The 16,561-nt window shown below is 41.5% G+C and overlaps 1 protein-coding gene across 5 annotated transcripts in view; it reads left to right on the forward strand.

Moving 5' to 3' along the window:
- The window catches only part of babam2 (BRISC and BRCA1 A complex member 2), a 193,360-nt gene extending 177,125 nt beyond the window's left edge, over nt 1-16,235 (forward strand). For all 5 annotated transcript variants that reach the window (XM_048530273.2, XM_048530272.2, XM_048530271.2 and 2 more), the window contains exons 11-12: nt 10,960-11,113; nt 15,892-16,235. In XM_048530273.2, the coding sequence (XP_048386230.1) occupies nt 10,960-11,113; nt 15,892-15,955 (218 nt within the window). In that variant the 3' untranslated portion in view covers nt 15,956-16,235. The remainder of the gene's footprint in view (nt 1-10,959; nt 11,114-15,891) is intronic.
- The last annotated feature ends 326 nt before the right edge of the window (nt 16,236-16,561 follow it).

Consider the following 16,561-nt stretch of genomic DNA (forward strand, 5'->3'; position numbering starts at 1 on the left):
ACATACTTCTCCTCTGTGTGTTTACTATGGGGAAAGACATCAAGACTTGGAAACTTGGGGAAGTTAGTGGCAATGTCTTGGGGACAGTCAATATCACAGTAGAGGAGGTGTTGGAAGTATTAAGTCAATAGAGTGGTCAAGAAGGCATACGGCATGCTTTCCTTCATCAGACGGGATATTGAGTACAAGAGTTGGCAGGCCATGTTACAGTTGTATAAGACTTTGTTTCAGCCACATTTAGAGTACTGTGTACAGTTCTGGTCGTCACATTACCAAAGGAAATGGACGCTTTGGAGACAGTGCAGAGGAGATTCACCAGGATGTTGCCTGGTATGGAGGGTGCTAGCTCTGAAGAGAAGTTGAGTAGATTAGGATTATTTTCATTAGAAAGACGGAGATTGAGGGGGGAACCTGATTGAGGTCTACAAAATCATGACGGGTATAGACAGGGTTGATAGCAAGAAGCTTTTTCCCAGAGTGGGCGACTCAATTACTAGGGGTCATGAGTTCAAAGTGAGAGGAGGCAAGTTTAAGGGAGATATGCGTGGAAAGTTCTTTACGCAGAGGGTGGTGGGTGCCTGGAATGCGTTGCCAGCGGAGGTGGTAGATGTAGACACGTTAGCGTCTTTTAAGATATATCTGGACAGGTACATGGATGGGCAGGAAGCAAATGGACACAGACCCTTAGAAAATAGATGACAGATTAGACCGAGGATCTCTATCGTCGCATGCTTGGAGGGCCGAAGGGCCTGTTCCTGTGCTGCAATTTTCTTTGTTGTTTGTTCTTTGTTATTAGAATGTATGGTCCTGGCCAGATATTTCCCAGAACCCTGCAAGAGGCTAGAGAAGAAATTGCAGGGGCCCTGGCTCATACATTTGTATCATCACTATCTATGAATAAGGCCCCGGAAGGCTGGAGGGTAGCGAATGTTGTGCCCTTATTCGAGAAGGGCTGCAAAGAAAAACCTGGGAATTATAGACAGTAAACCTAACATCTAGGGTACGTAAGCTGCTTGAGAACATTCTGAGGGATGAGATATATATGCATTTAAAAAGACAGGGTTTGATTAGGAGCAAGATGCTGCTTGGCCTGCTATGTTCATTCAGCTCCACACTTTGTTATCTCAGATTCTCCAACATCTGCAGTTCCCATTATCTTTGATTAGGAGTAGTCAGCATGGCTTCTTGCGTGGGAGGTCATGCCTCACAAATTTGCTAGAGTTCTTCAATGAAGTGACCAGGAAGGTTGATGAGGTCAGGGTGGTAGACGTGGCCTACATGGATTTCAGTAAAGCCTTTGATAGTGTTCCATATGGTAGGCTGCTCTGAAAGGGTAGATGGCATGGAATCCAGGAAGAGTTGGCAAATGGGATACACAATTGGCTTGCTGGGAGGAAGCAGAGAGTAAGTGGAAGGATGCTTGTCAGACTGGAGTCCTGTGATTTGTGGTGTGCCTCAGGGATTGGTGCTGGGCCCATGCTTTTTTGTTTTCTATATCAATGATTTGGATGAGAATGTACAAAACATGATTAGTAAGTTTGCAGATGACACTAAAATAGGCAGTATTGTGGACAGTGAGGAAGATTATCAGAAATTGTAGCAGAATCTTGATCAGCTGGGGAAGCGAGCCAAGAAATGGCAAATGGAGTTTAATATAGATAGGTGTGAAATGTTGCAATTTGGAAAATCAAATCAAGGCAGGAGTTTCATGGTGAATGGTGGGGCATTAAGGAGTGTGGTGGAACAGAGGGACCTTGGAGTTCAGGTGTGCGATTCTCTGGAAGTGGAATCATAGGTAGACAGGGCAGTGAAGAAAGCTTTTGGCACAAACCTTCATCAGTAAAGGCACTGAGTATGGAAGTTGGGAAGTTATGTTGCAGTTGTACAGGATGTTGGTGAGGCCACAGTTGGAGTGTTGTGTTCAGTTTTGGTCACCTTGCTACAGGAAGGATGTTATTAAACTGAGAAGAGTGCAGAAGAAATTTACAAGGATGTTGCTAGGACTTTTTTCTTTAGAGAGTAGGAGACTGAGGGGGGCAATTTATAGAAGCGTATAAGATCATGAGAGGCATAAATAGGGTATGCACTCAGTCTTTTTCCCAGGGTGCAGACATCACTTTAAGATAAGAGGGGAAAGAATATATTAGAACCTGAGGGACAATTTTTTTACACAGAGGGTGGTACGCATATGGAATAAGCTGTTAGCGGAAGTTGTTGAGGTGGGTACACAAATAATATTTAAAAGGCATTTGGATGAATACATGGATAGGAAAGGTTTAGAAGGATATGGGCCAAGTGCAGGGAAATGGGGTTAGCGTGGATGGACATTTTGGTCAGCATGAGCCAGTTTGGGCTGAATGGCCTGTCTCTGTGCTGTAAAACTCTGATTCTATAATTAGTTCTAGTGATGCGGTTAGAAGGTGAATTCCATGTCAAAGTTCCACAGTCTCTAGAGAATCAGTGTGGATTCGACGAGCCAAGTGGTATCCTGTTATGCCTTTAAAGCTCTAAATGGAGTGTGGTAGGCTGTTCACAAACTCTGCAGCAGGCGGGAGTTCTGTAAGAGAAAAAAATTACATTACTAATTTAGTTTTCTTGTGCAGTGATATGGAAATGCACTTGGATCAGATATTGGAGCACTAAACTGTGTATTTGCCTCATTTGGAGTACATCAGTTCCACTATTAGTTATTTACATTGCCTAGTATCTTATAATTTTTTTATTTAATCTGAATAGAATGTTGGCAGGGCACCTTTTACTACCATACAGGAAAATACATTTACTGTGGAAACATTTCTAGAGTTTCTACACAATTTGTTCTGCACATTTATCAGTACTGAGCAGTTGTGGTTTATGTTAAGAAAGAAAAATACTTAGTGTTGGTTGCAATTTTTGTGTAACCAAACCTTTTAGCAATTAGGCAAAAGAACTCCATGATGATAACGATCAAAGTTTATAGGTGGGAAGATGAACATTTTTACAAAGTAGAAATTCTTTAACACCATCATCTGTGTTGCAAGTCATTAGATTTATCCCAGCTATGCTTAAAAAGAGTGTTTAGGTAGATACAAGCTTCCATGTTTTCAATTATTTTGCTTACCTCCTAATCATGATTTGAGACTGAATTTCAAAAGTCAGCTACATTAAGAAGCACAGGGTAGCAATGATTTCTCAGGCTGTTGCAAGAAGACTTGGTATTTACAAGAGCCATACAGCACAGAAACAGACCCTTAGATCCAAGTCATCTCTGGTAGCTTGTTCCATATATGCACCCCTCTGTGTGAAAAAAGTTACCCCTTGGATCTTTTTCAATTTTTTCTCCTCTTGTCTTAAATCTGTGCCCTGTAATTTCAGAAACCCCACCCACCAAGAGAAAAAAATCCTCCGTATTTACCCTATCCATGCCCCTCATGAATCTGTAAATCTCTATAAGGTCACCCCTCAACCACCAAGGTTCCAGAGGAAAAATGCCTCTCCCTATAGCTCAAACCCTCCAATTTTGATGGAGTTTCATTCTGCTCTTTACTTTCTTTCTTCGCAACAAAAATAATGGTGGCAGAACAAAAATAATGGTGGCAGGCAGTCTGACGCCTACGTCACCCAATGCTTCATTGGCTCAATTTATTTGTGTGGAAGCTGTCAGAATGATCCTCCATAGATAACAAAGTGTGGGGCTGGTGGACACAGCAGGCCAAGCAGCATCTTAGGAGCACAAAAGCTGACGTTTCGGGCTGAGACCCTTCATCAGAAAAGGGGGATGGGGAGACGATTCTGAAATAAATAGGGAGAGGGGGGCGGCGGACTGAAGATGGATACAGGAGAAGATAGGTGGAGAGGAGAGTATAGGTTGGGAGGTATGGAGGAGATAGGTCAGTCCAGGGAGGACGGACAGGTTAAGGGGGCGGGATGAGGTTAGTAGGTAGGAAATGGAGGTGGGAGGAGGGGATAGGTGAGAGGAAGAACAGGTTAAGCAGGCGGGGAAGACCTGGGCTGGTTTTGGGATGTAGTGGGGGGAGGGGAGATTTTGAAGCTTGTGAAATCCACATTGATACCATTAGGCTGCAGGGTTCCCAAGCGGAATATGAGTCCTGCAACCTACGGGTGGCATCATTATGGCACTGCAGGAGGCCCAGGATGGACATGTTGTCTAAGGAATGGGGGGGTGGGGGGTGGTTGAAATGGTTCGCGACTGGGATGTGCAGTTGTTTACTGTGGACCGAGCGTAGGTGTTCTGCAAAGCGGTCCCCAAGCCTCCGCTTGGTTTCCCCAATTTAGAGGAAGCCACACCGGGTACAGCGGATGCAGTATACCACATTGGTGGATGTGCAGGTGAACATCTGCTTGATGTGGAAGGTCATCTTGGGGCCTGGGATGGGGGTGAGGGAGGAGGTGTGGGGGCAGGTGTAGCACTTCCTGCGGTTGCAGCGGAAAGTGCCGGGTGTGGTGGGATTGGAGGGGAGCATGGAGCGGACAAGGGAGTCACGGAGAGAGTGGTGTCTCCGGAAGGCAGACAAGGGTGGGGTTGGAAAAATGTCTTTGGTGGTGGGGTCGGATTGTAGATGGCGGAAGTGTCGGAGGATGATGCGTTGTATCCGGAGGTTGGTGGGGTGGTATGTGAGGACTAGGGGGATTCTCTTTTGGCGGTTATTGTGGGGGCGGGGTGTGAGGGATGAGGTGCGGGAAATGCAGGAGACACGGTTGAGGCCGTTCTCGACCACTGTGGAGGGGGGGAGGGGAGTTGCGGTCCTTGAAGAATGAGGACATCTGGGATGTGCGGGAGTGGAATGCCTCATCCTGGGAGCAGATGCGGCGGAGGCGAAGGAATTGGGAATAGGGTTTGGAATTTATGCAGGAAGGCGGGTGGGAGGAGGTGTATTCCACGTAACTGTGGAAGTCGGTGGGCTTGAAATGGACATCAGTTTGTAGGTGGCTGCTTGAGATGGAGACAAAGGTCCATGAAGGTGAGGGGTGTGTTGGAGATGGTTCAAGTGAATTGAAGGTTGGGGTAAAAGGTGTTGGTGAAATGGATGAATTGCTCGAGCTTGGGAGCATGAGGCAGTGCCGATACAATGTAATGGAGGAAGAGGGGGGGGGTTTAGGGCCAGTGTAGGTGCGACCGCTCCACACTCCCCTCCAACCTCACCACACTCTGCATTGTCCTCTGCAACCGCAGGAAGTGCTACACCTGCCCCCACACCTCCCTCACCCCCATCCCAGGCCCCAAGGTGACTTTCCACATCAAGCAGATGTTCACCTGCACATCTGCCAATGTGGTATACTACATCCGCTGTACCACTGTGGCTTCCTCTGCATTGGGGAAACCAAGCGGAGGCTTGGGGACCACTTTGCAGAACACCTACACTCAGTCCACAGTAAACAACTGCACCTCCCAGTCGTGAACCATTTCAACTCCCCCTCCAATTCCTTAGACGACATGTCCATCCTGGGCATGCTGCAGTGCCATAATGATGCCACCCGTAGGTTGCAGGAACAGCAACTCCTATTCCGCTTGGGAACCCTGCAGCCGAATGGTATCAATGTAGATTTCACTACCTTCAAAATCTCCCCTCCCCCCTCCACTGCATCCCAAAACCAGACCAGCTCTTCCCTGCCTGCCTAACCTGTTCTTCCTCTCACCTATCCCCTCCTCCCACCTCAAGCCGCACCTCCATTTCCTACTTACCACCCTCATCCCGCCCCGTTGACCTGTCCGTCCTCCCCGGACTGACCTATCTCCTCCCTACCTCTCCACCTATACTCTACTCTCCACCTGTCTTCTCCACTATCCATGTTCAGCCCGCCTCCCCACTCTCCCTATTTATTTCAGAATCCTCTTCCCATCCCCCTTTTCTGATGAAGGGTCTAGGCCCGAAAAACCAGCTTTTGTGCTCCTGAGATGCTGCTTGGCCGGCTGTGTTCATCCAGCCCCACACTTTGTTGTCTTGGATTCTCCAGCATCTGCAGTTCCCATTATCTCTGAAAAGAATGATCCTCCATTCTGTGATAATAAAATGTGAGGCTGGATGAACACAGCAGGCCAAGCAGCATCTCAGGAGCACAAAAGCTGGCCTCACATTTTATTATCTTGGAATTCTCCAGCATCTGCAGTTCCCATTATCTCCCCTCCATTCTGTTTATTAGTTTGTCTGATTTATAACTTTTAATAAGATAGGTTTATTTGTTTTTTGGTGTCAGTAATTCAAAGAATGCAAGTCAGATGATAAATCGCAAATGCACTGTTGCTTCTTTTGCATCATCCTTCAACTGCTTTTAGCCGAGCAATTTGGATAAAAGGAGTGCATATTTCTCAGTAGTTGCTTTCCATGGTGATCCACATCGGCTGGAGTACTTTAAGAGACAGATCCATCTGTCTGATACTGACACAGACTCCTTTGCTGTTCACTCAGCTAAATCAGTCTGGCACTCTGTCTGCTGTAAATATACATGCTGCAACACAGACAGCTTTGCAATGAACACATACTGTTCCCAGAGAAGCGCAAATTGCTAACGAATTGTTTGTGATAGCCTTGAGAATATCCACGAGCTATTCTGCAAACAAAATATGTAAAGTTTTTTCCAATAAAAATGATTGTTCATAGACGAAAAAAGAAGTGACTTTTTTTATAGTGAGGAAAAGTTGTTTGCCACTTTTTAACCTCGACCTCGCCTGTCTACCTCCTCACCATATCTCAGTTTCTTACAATATCCTTCAGTCTCTCTCCAGAAATGTAAACAATGTGTCATTCTTTATTTTACAAAACAGTTAGCATTTGGGTGAAAAGTTATGCTCAAGTTCCCTTCTTACCGCAAACTTGCATTGAATTTAAATTGTATTGCCAAACTTCTGCTTCATTTAGACACTCTATAAACTGAGAAGTATGGTCACATTAAGAACGTTGCGGACAACATTGACAGACATTGATAACATTGAGAACAAATGATTGGGAGAAAGAATAATATGCTAGACAAGTTAATTACAGCAAAGAATTACCCTGCAGCAATTCAGCAGTAGCTGGCTCCTTCACCTGATTAAAATGTTATGTTCTGATGAACTTTGCTGTTGTCACTGTTGCTATATCTACCGAGACTGCCTTTCTGATTGTGTTCTGTTAGATAAAACATTTTGACATACGTACAGATCTTAATTTGAATTGAAATGGTCAAGCAAACTTATTGGGACAGGATCAAGTATATATAATTTGACTAATATATACTATTTGGTGCGGAGAAAAATATATGAAATATTGCCTTGGGAGCCCTGAATATTCTAAAATGTCTTTGTAAAATGTGTACTTTATTTTCAATATCACATATCTTTGAAAATGTAATTTTTCATGAATCATGATTCTGCCCTGAAACTACTTGAGTGTACTTTTGATAACTGTGGAGCTTACTTCAGTTTGATAAGCAAAAAGTACTTATGTCTTTTTTAAGGTTATTTTTGAAAATGTGTTGCTGCCAGGAAATAATGCCGATCCGTAGGAATACCTTAGTAACTTCAAGCTTGTTTTCAGCGATGAGCAGAAGTATGAACGTACTCCCTCTTGATTGAAAGACTCAGTACACAAGAAAAACACGGTACCTGACAGCAATAACCTGATCAAGAATGCATTTTCCAAAATATGAGCCAAGATGTTTTTCTTAGCAAACAGAATTATCTTCCAGAAAAATATATATTAATGAGGAAAGTAGCAGTACTGGAGTATGTAGAGTGATTGAATAATTGGGCTTAAAATGGTGGATCCCCAACATAGGTCCACATTCTGAATGAATGTTCACAGTTCTGTGTTACTGCATTACAGGAAATTATCACCATATTTCCAGTATTCATTTCATCTTGTTTTATAGTATAAATATTTCGTATAGGTTTAACTATTACCAATCAAAGCATGGATGATACCAGAGTTTCCCCAAAGAGCAATGCAAATATACATTTCCATAGATGCATATGTATGCTTTGCTTTGTTTCAATCACAATGTATTACTTCCTGATGTATTAAGCAAGTTGTATGTACAGATGCAGGCATAAATAATATAACTAAATATAAACATAATAGATTCATATCTTGCTGTCGAAAAGACAATTAAAAACATATTCTGACTTTGGATCATGGAGCTTAAAACAATACTGCTGTGGGTAGCAATTCTGGAAAGAAGAGTCATGGAACTTAACATATTAACTCTGCTTTCTCTCCACAATGCTGCCAGACCTTTTGACTTCCACCAGCAATTTCTGTTCTTGTTTATTTCCACCATTCAGTATGATTATGGTGGTCCCATAACTCAGTATGCTGTTCCCACTGTCAATTTTGTTAAGATTACAGGTGTTGTATGTGTAACCATGTGACACTGATTTTGGACTCATGAAAGCAAAGGTTAATTTGAGTTTAAAAGAAAACTGAGGTGCTGAGAATTTCCAGCATTTTCTATCGGCAGTTGAGGCTGAGTACTTCTCTGAACTATGGTTTGAAACAAGGAAGTATTGTTACCAAAGAAAATATACTTGAAGAGGTTTAGCCAGTCACTACTGGCTGGAAAAAAACTGGTTGGGATTTTGTAAAAATAAATAGCATCAGAATCCATGGCATAGAGGTGGATGAGGGAGAAAAAGAGAAGACATTTCATACAGTAGTGAGAGGGGTGGCACGTCAGCCTTGGTGGGAGCTGGGTGCAGTATCAGAGACAGTAAGGTAGTAGAGAGAAGATGGTGTCACTTAACCCTGAGGAAGCAGTGACAGTCATTGATCATCATCTTTCACTGCTGCTCATTTGTCCAAATGGCTGAAACCACAATAATCTGGATGACAACCTCGAACCAGGCTGACAGGATCAAAAGGCATGGTGTTCTCTCCCAGCCCTTGAGGTCCTTTTCAGAACCCCATCCACTAGGTGTCCATCCACCAATTTCTCTTTAACTGCCAAGTCTAGTGTGCATGGCATAAACTGTTCAAGGGCAATCTGGATATAGAGATAACAAGGTGCAGAGCTGGATGAACACAGCAGGCCAAGCAGCATCTTAGGAGCAGGAAAGCTGACGTTTCGGGAAAGGTCTAGGCAGCATCTGCAGTTCCTATTATCTCTCAGATCTTGGTATACAGTGCTCGTCAAGTACACAGTAGCCTTTTAAAGAAGCACCAGGCACCAATAATGCTGGTCCTTTCCAAGATCTGCTAGCAGTGGCAGGTTCTTCTGGCTACAGTGAGTAGTAGAATTGAGCAAGCTGGATACATAATGGGGTGTCATAGAGATAGAGTAGGTAGTTAATGAGGCAAATTTAAGACAAGAGCACAAGAAAACCTGCTAGGGCTTACAGAGAGCAGCCCTCCATAAAACTTGATGAAGTTGAAATTTAGTGAAAAAAGAAGAAAGCCCATAGACATAAGTAAACACAGCTACCCACATGATTTCTACTCAACCAGTTGAGAAATAACTGTAGAAGGACTAAGAGGGTGAATTCAATGCGAAAGCAAGTACTAAATGATCAGATTAGAGGAGAAAGGAAGGTGAAAAATGTAAAATCCTTGAATCCCTACAACATGGAAGCAGTCCATTTGGCCCATCAAGTCCATGCTGACCCTTCGAAGAGCACTCCACCCAGACCCATCCCATCCCAGTAATGCACCATTTCCCATGGCTGATCCATATGGTCTGCACATCCCTGGACACTATGGGCAATTTAACATGGCCAATCCACGTAACCTGCATATTTTTGGACACAGACACAGGGAGAACATGCAAACTCCACGCATAGCAGGGTGGAATTGAGCCCAGGTCCCTGGTGCTGTAAGGTAGCTGTGCTAACCACCATGCTGCCTGTTTAAGTCGCGGTAGATAATTCAAAATGTGAAGGAATGATGTCCACACACGATAGTTCATTTGCAGTGACAGGATCAGTTACAACACAAATCAAGGCCCAAGCATTGCAAAATGCAGCCTTGCTAACTGCTAGCGTGACAAGATTGAAAGGCATGGTGTCCTCTCCCAGTCTTTGGGGTCCTTTACAGCACCCCATCCACCAGGACTACCAGGTGGCCATCCGCCAATTTCCCCCGAACTGCCACATCCAATGTGCATGCCATAAACTGTCTTGCTAACAGTTAGTGTAGTTCACTGGCCCAATCACAGCACTAAACAGCACTAATGCTACTTTTTAAGCTTTATGGTAGCTCTAGTAAAAGCTCTTGTACATTCTCCTACTATCATGGGACCACCTTCTGAGCAAAGGGGATACCGACAGTAAAAAATATAAATTGCAGCAATGTGGAATTTGATTATAAAGGTATGCTTCTGTATATAAAGGACTGCTGAGCCTTAGTCTTTTGAACAAAACTATGTCACGCTTTCCATTTGTTCAAAGGCATTGATGAATCAGTGTGCTGGAGTTCACAATCTGACAGCTCTGGTATTGCATCAGGATGCAATGATTCAAAGAGAAGACCCAAAACCACAGGAACTTAAGAATGAGTAATAAATTCTGCCTTGCCAGCATCACCCATCACCTTAGAATACTTTTTAACAGTTGTGCATAAATGGTAGAGCCGTTTCTTTGATGTCCAAATAGCTAGAAACACCAAACAAAAGAAGCCATATTGTTACTGTTGAAAATATATCCTGTGAAATATTGTGCACAGGAAGACTGTTTGTTTACTTTCTCTTCAGTATGTCTTGATACTAGATAAAAAGGCACTTTTGGATAACTATTAATTATTCCTCAAATAAATTCACATTGCATAAAGTATTGAAAAATAACTCAATAGATCTGACACAAACTAGCCACCTTACAAAGAAAATTTAAGAGATTACTGCATTCTTGATTTGCAGACATGACTCATTCACCATTGTTTGACACAAGCACAGCAGGAATGATTCAATCCTTATTTCTATCTGCCTGTTTCAGAATGAGTAACTTTTTTCCCTCTCATTTGCAAATCTTTTTGTTTCTTTCCCTTTTACCTGTAGTTGATTTGCCCCTGTATTTTCCACGGGATCAACCCACCTTGACGTTCCAGTCGGTGTATCATTTTACAAACAGTGGACAACTCTATCAACAGATACAGAAATCTTACCCATACAGTCCTCGCTGGGATGGCAATGAGATGGCTAAAAGAGCAAAGTAAGTATCTTTAAGATTAACAGAGCTTAGATGTACTGTTGCAATAGAAAATCTTTGCTTTGAGTTGAAGTCAATGTAGCTAGATTTTCTTTCCTGATTTCTCTGTTTTCAGCATTGATTATTGTCACAAGACTCCAGTCATTTCCCCCTCTTAAATAATTTAAGAATATTAGCTCAAATACTGTCCACAATGACAAACTGTTGAAGCAAGCAAGCAGGTGGGAAAGTCCATAACGTACCCTCCGCTCCAATGCTTTATCCTTGGCATGTATTTGTGAAGGTTAAGTGCTTTGTGTCTACATTCAGGAAGCAGATGGTGTTCCAGGATACTCAGCAATGGGTCTGGAAACCTCACTGCCAGTGTTTTGTCACAGTTCAAGGCTGATGAGCAAGAGTAGAATATCTGTACATACTTTTGTTAGAGAGCCATTCCAAAGATATTTTGCCATTTTACCAAGATATTCTTTTAAGCTTACCCTGTGTTCCTGTTATTAGACTTTTGTGGGTGTCAATATTTCTGCAACAAAATCGTAATGTTAAGGGTAGCATTTTTATGCTCAGTAAAACGAAATCTAGGCATTTTTATTGTGAAATTTTAGTGTGTTTCTTCAAAAATATTGTTCTGTATATCTATTAATTTCTGATTTTAATATGAAGAATATACCAGCCATATTTATAGTTGTTGTTAATTACCCTCTAATTTTTACAGTATTTTTAATTTAAAACACAATGTACGCTAATAAATCTTATCTTACTGCTCAGATTTGATTTACTCTATCCAAAAATCCTTATTGGCTGTCCAAACTTGCCACAGAGCAGATCCAAAGAGTGATTAACATTCTTTGTAGCACCAGTTAGTTTAACCACAGATATTTGAGGATGAGCATGACTCTGCTTAGTGATTCTGACAAGCCAGGAAATCCAAAATGGAAGTTGTCCATAAAATTAAGTAAATTACATCTGGGGAGACCATGTCCCCAGTGGTATTATCACTGGACCTTTAATACAGAGGCCCAGGTAATATCTGGGGAATAGGTTCAAATCCCTCCACATCAGATGGTAAATTTGAATTCAGTAAAAACCTGCAGTTAGTGATGACCGCAAATCCATTCTTGACTGTTGAAAAAACCCGTCTGGTTCACTAGTGTCTTTTAGGGAAGGAAAGGGACTTGAGGCTGTTTTCATTAGAGAGAAGAAGGTTGAGAGGTGACTTAATTGAGACATTTAAAATATTCAGAGGGTCAGATCGGGTGGATAGGGAGAGCCTTTTTCCTAGGATGGTGACGGCGAGCACGAAGGGGCATAGCTTTAAATTGAGGGGTGAAAGATATAGGACAGATGTCAGAAGTAGTTTCTTTACTCAGAGTAGTAAGGGAATGGAACGCTTTGCCTGCAAACCTATCTTCTTTTCTCTCCATCTTCGGTCCGCTCCCCCCCCTCCCTATTTATTCCAGAACCCTCACCCCATCCCCCTCTCTGATGAAGGATCTAGGCCTGAAACGTCAGCTTTTGTGCTCCTGAGATGCTGCTGGGCCTGCTGTGTTCATCCAGCCTCACATTTTATTATCTTGGATTCTCCAAAATCTGCAGTTCCCATTATCACTGATACAATTTTAACCTCACTGCAAAGCCTCTTCCAGGGATGCCTAACCTGAAGAAGTTACCCTCCTCCCTCCAGACCAACCTCAGAGAATCTCTCTCCCATTGCAACTCTCTTGTTTTCTCTTCGGCCTTGAAACTGCTCGACCATGTCCTGAAGACTGACCTACCCCTCCCTACCTCCCCACCTATACTCTCCTCTCCATCAATCTTCTTTTCTCTCCATCTTCGGTCTGCCTCCCCCTCTCTCCCTATTTATTCCAGAACCCTCACCCCATCCCCCTCTCTAATGAAGGGTCTAGGCCCGAAACGTCAGCTTTTGTGCTCCTGAGATGCTGCTGGGCCTGCTGTGTTCATCCAGCCTCACATTTTATTATCATGGTAGAACATTCGTCAACTTTAGGTACATTTCAGTCGTCATTGGACAATCATATGGAGATACATGGAATAGTGTGGGTTAGATGGGCTTCAGATCGGTATGACAGGTCGGCACAACATCGAGGGCCGAAGGGCCTGTACTGTGCTATAATATTCTATGTTCTGTGAAACTGCCATCCTTACTGGTCTAGCTGTATGTGATTATGGACTCACAGTGCACATAAGTCAATGCTTCTTACTGTACCCCAGTACATGTGACAGTAATAAATCAAATCAATGCGGTTGACCCTTAACTGCCTTTTGGGCAATTAAGGATGGGCAATAAATGCTGTTCAGTGATGCTCTCGTCCTGTGAGTGAATTTAAAAAAGAATACCTTTTTTCTCCTATAAAAGGTTACAGTAGCATTATAATCACCACAGCCCAAACTGAAATAATCAAAGCCTGCATTTGATATTTGTCCAGTCTCAACACAATTTTTTTGTGAACATATAGCGCAAAATTGCTGCCAATTAAATTTATATGAAATTACCAGTTTTATAGGGGCCATAAATTGTGAAAGGCAGACACGCTCACATTGGTATTGTCTGAGGTTTTTTCCTGTTTGGACGTGATGGAACAGTGTTTTACTCTGCATCGAGGTATGCTCACCCTGGCCTAAGAATGCATGAGGTTGTAACGGGTGCCAATATTGAAGTTGCCTTCAGCTTGATGCAAATATAAATTCACCAAAAATACATGTTTTTGAAAAAATGTGATCAGGTGAGAGGCACTTCATGCTGAAGTTCGCCCACACATCCCTCCCAGAACATTCAGATGTCTGGAGAACATTTCATGGATAAATGGAAGAGACCTAAAGAGTCTACGATTCTCAAGACTGAAAAATAAAAGTTGCATCCACTGCTTAGATAACTCTAACTCCAAATGTATATAGCAGGAATCTAACTAGCTAGTTCTGTTTCAGTCAGTTTTGATATTTAGTTCTAATTTTACAAGCTGATGAGCGTTAGTGTTATTTGATGTTGCTAACTGGTAACAAAAACCTCATTTAATTTTACTTGTTCCTGCTTCGCTTTCTAATCATTTCCCCTCCTATCAAATGGCATTGTGATTTTGAAGTTTAATAAATGGCATATTTTGGCATTGACATATATGACTGCCAAGTGCACCATTGTTTTAATTTTTGTGTTTAATAATAATGTAATTTAATCATGTTAATAAAATTCCACTACAGGAAAGCTTTTAATTTTGTAATACATGTATGTGACTTTTAAGGAACATTCGCATCCTGAATGCCTGTGGTTTTGAACAGAGAGCAGAAAAAGTATTTACATTATTAGTCATAATCTTACTCGCTGACAGGTGGCTGAAGGGGCCAAATGGGCTGCTACTCCTATTTCTGTGTTCTTCTGCAGTGGGATACCAAACACATTTAAAATTAAATCTTTTCTCTGTTGTTTTAATGGGAAACTTGACTAATTTAAATTAAAGGAAGGAATTTCACCCAACTCTTAATGCATAATTTGCTTAATTATTAAAAATTAAAAATAAAACTAATTAAAAATAATTATTTGGAAAATAGGACGTCTGCCAATAATAAATAAAGATTCTTTTACATTGGTATTGTCAAGGTTTGTGCATGATATGCTTTTTAATTGTTATCCTGATATTTCAACTCAACTATCATTTTTCAGCTACTTTTTTAATCTTTGTCAAAGTAGATAAATTTGCTTTAGTAAACTGAACCCTTGGCTATCCTATTCATTAAGCATTTTATGGTTTATCTTTATCAGCAGAATTGGTGTAAGATTAATTGATTATCATGTCTTTTAAGTTGAATTATATCAATATTTGACATTCTACCAAATTATTTGTGTATTAACAAATGAAGGAAAAGATTGTATTTTGAATTTGAACGGAAACATGGAGGAAATGCAGTTTCTCTTTTTCCTCTTCTTCCCTTCCCCTAAAACCACATGCATATTATTGTCTGTAAATGTGGAAGAACAGAATTATTTCCATGGAAATTGCCCTTGGATGAATAACCATGGGCTGTTCTTTAGATGGGAGGAAGCAAGACTCCTTGACATTTATGCCTTTTATTCATTACTGTCTGTTTCTCTGTCCTTCAAATCTGGAGGGAGAGATTAATTATTTTTTGTATTTTAGTCTGTTTTCCATGTCTCCCTGGATTGTTCCCGAACTAAGTTGACCTTTTTGCTAGGCTCTCCAGAATCACCCTTGAGCTACATATTATAAGGTGTCCAAAATGGGCCAAGCAAGATATCTTTTTCCTTCTGCACTCATGACATGATGATGACCTGATCAGAATCTTATTATTTGGAGTATCATGGTTTCAGCCTTGCAACTAAAGTTCTGTGTACTGTTCAAGGAAGATGTGGATTTTGGTGAAATTATGGCCAGGAAATATTTCTCTTTCCCCATCACCTGTGCTTGACCTGCGATTTAGTGTTGAAGGAGTTCCGCTCTAGAGGATCAAACTTTGCCAAAAATGCATGCCTTCCAACAAGAGAAGAAGAAAATTGCTCATTGTTGGCAATTTAAAAAATATCAGAAGGCATGATATAGGTCTGTCAAGGAATCATGTAGATAATGAAGGAAACCTAAAAGGGAAGAAATTCTTATGAAAAGAATAATTTTCAGTTTTTCAGAAACTGATGTTTTAACATACGTATTTAGTCAACTACAAATACTATGCAGCTATTAAACCGAAACTCTTAATTCCAGTGTTCTTTTGCTCTTCATTTTTAACCAATGCTTTGTCTCTTTTTTATTCATTAGGGCATACTTCAAAACATATGTTCCTCAGTTCCAAGAAGCAGCTTTCGCTAATGGGAAATTATAGTTGACACCAGAATCCAGAAGGAAACCAATCAGACAGATGCATTTGTTTATTTTCAAAGTCCATTGCATTTTTTAATTCTTCCTCCTGTGTGCTGAAGTCCAACTGTAAGGACATTGATTTTTCACTTGGCTGCAATTCATTGGAGTGTGCCTGTAGATAAATTAAGGTATTTAATGAACATAAACCAACTCAGTTCTGTGTTCCAAATAACATGAAATGTTGCGAATGAGTGAGAAAATTGTTCCAAGTTGCAATAAATATTCCCATTGCAGTGCTTAAATGGTCTAAATCTGTTATTGGAAAAACATTTGAATCTCTCATAAAGGATGTAATAGCAGAGCAATTAGAAATACAATGGGTGGCTTACAAGAATAGGAAAAAAATTGTCACATGGAGTATATTGTGGAATAATGCATGGTCATGCACTTTGGCAGAATTAATAAATGGAGCTGCATATTGTTTAAATGGACAAAGCCAGCAGAAGGCTATAGCACAGAGTGATTAGGGAGTCCTCGTGCATGAATCACCAACAGCTGGTACACAGGTTCAGCAGGTAATAAGGTTGACACATATTTTATTATTCATTTGAGGTCTCATTAATGGGAT

Source organism: Stegostoma tigrinum, chromosome 4 (genome assembly GCF_030684315.1).
Source record: "Stegostoma tigrinum isolate sSteTig4 chromosome 4, sSteTig4.hap1, whole genome shotgun sequence".
NCBI lineage: Eukaryota > Metazoa > Chordata > Chondrichthyes > Orectolobiformes > Stegostomatidae > Stegostoma > Stegostoma tigrinum.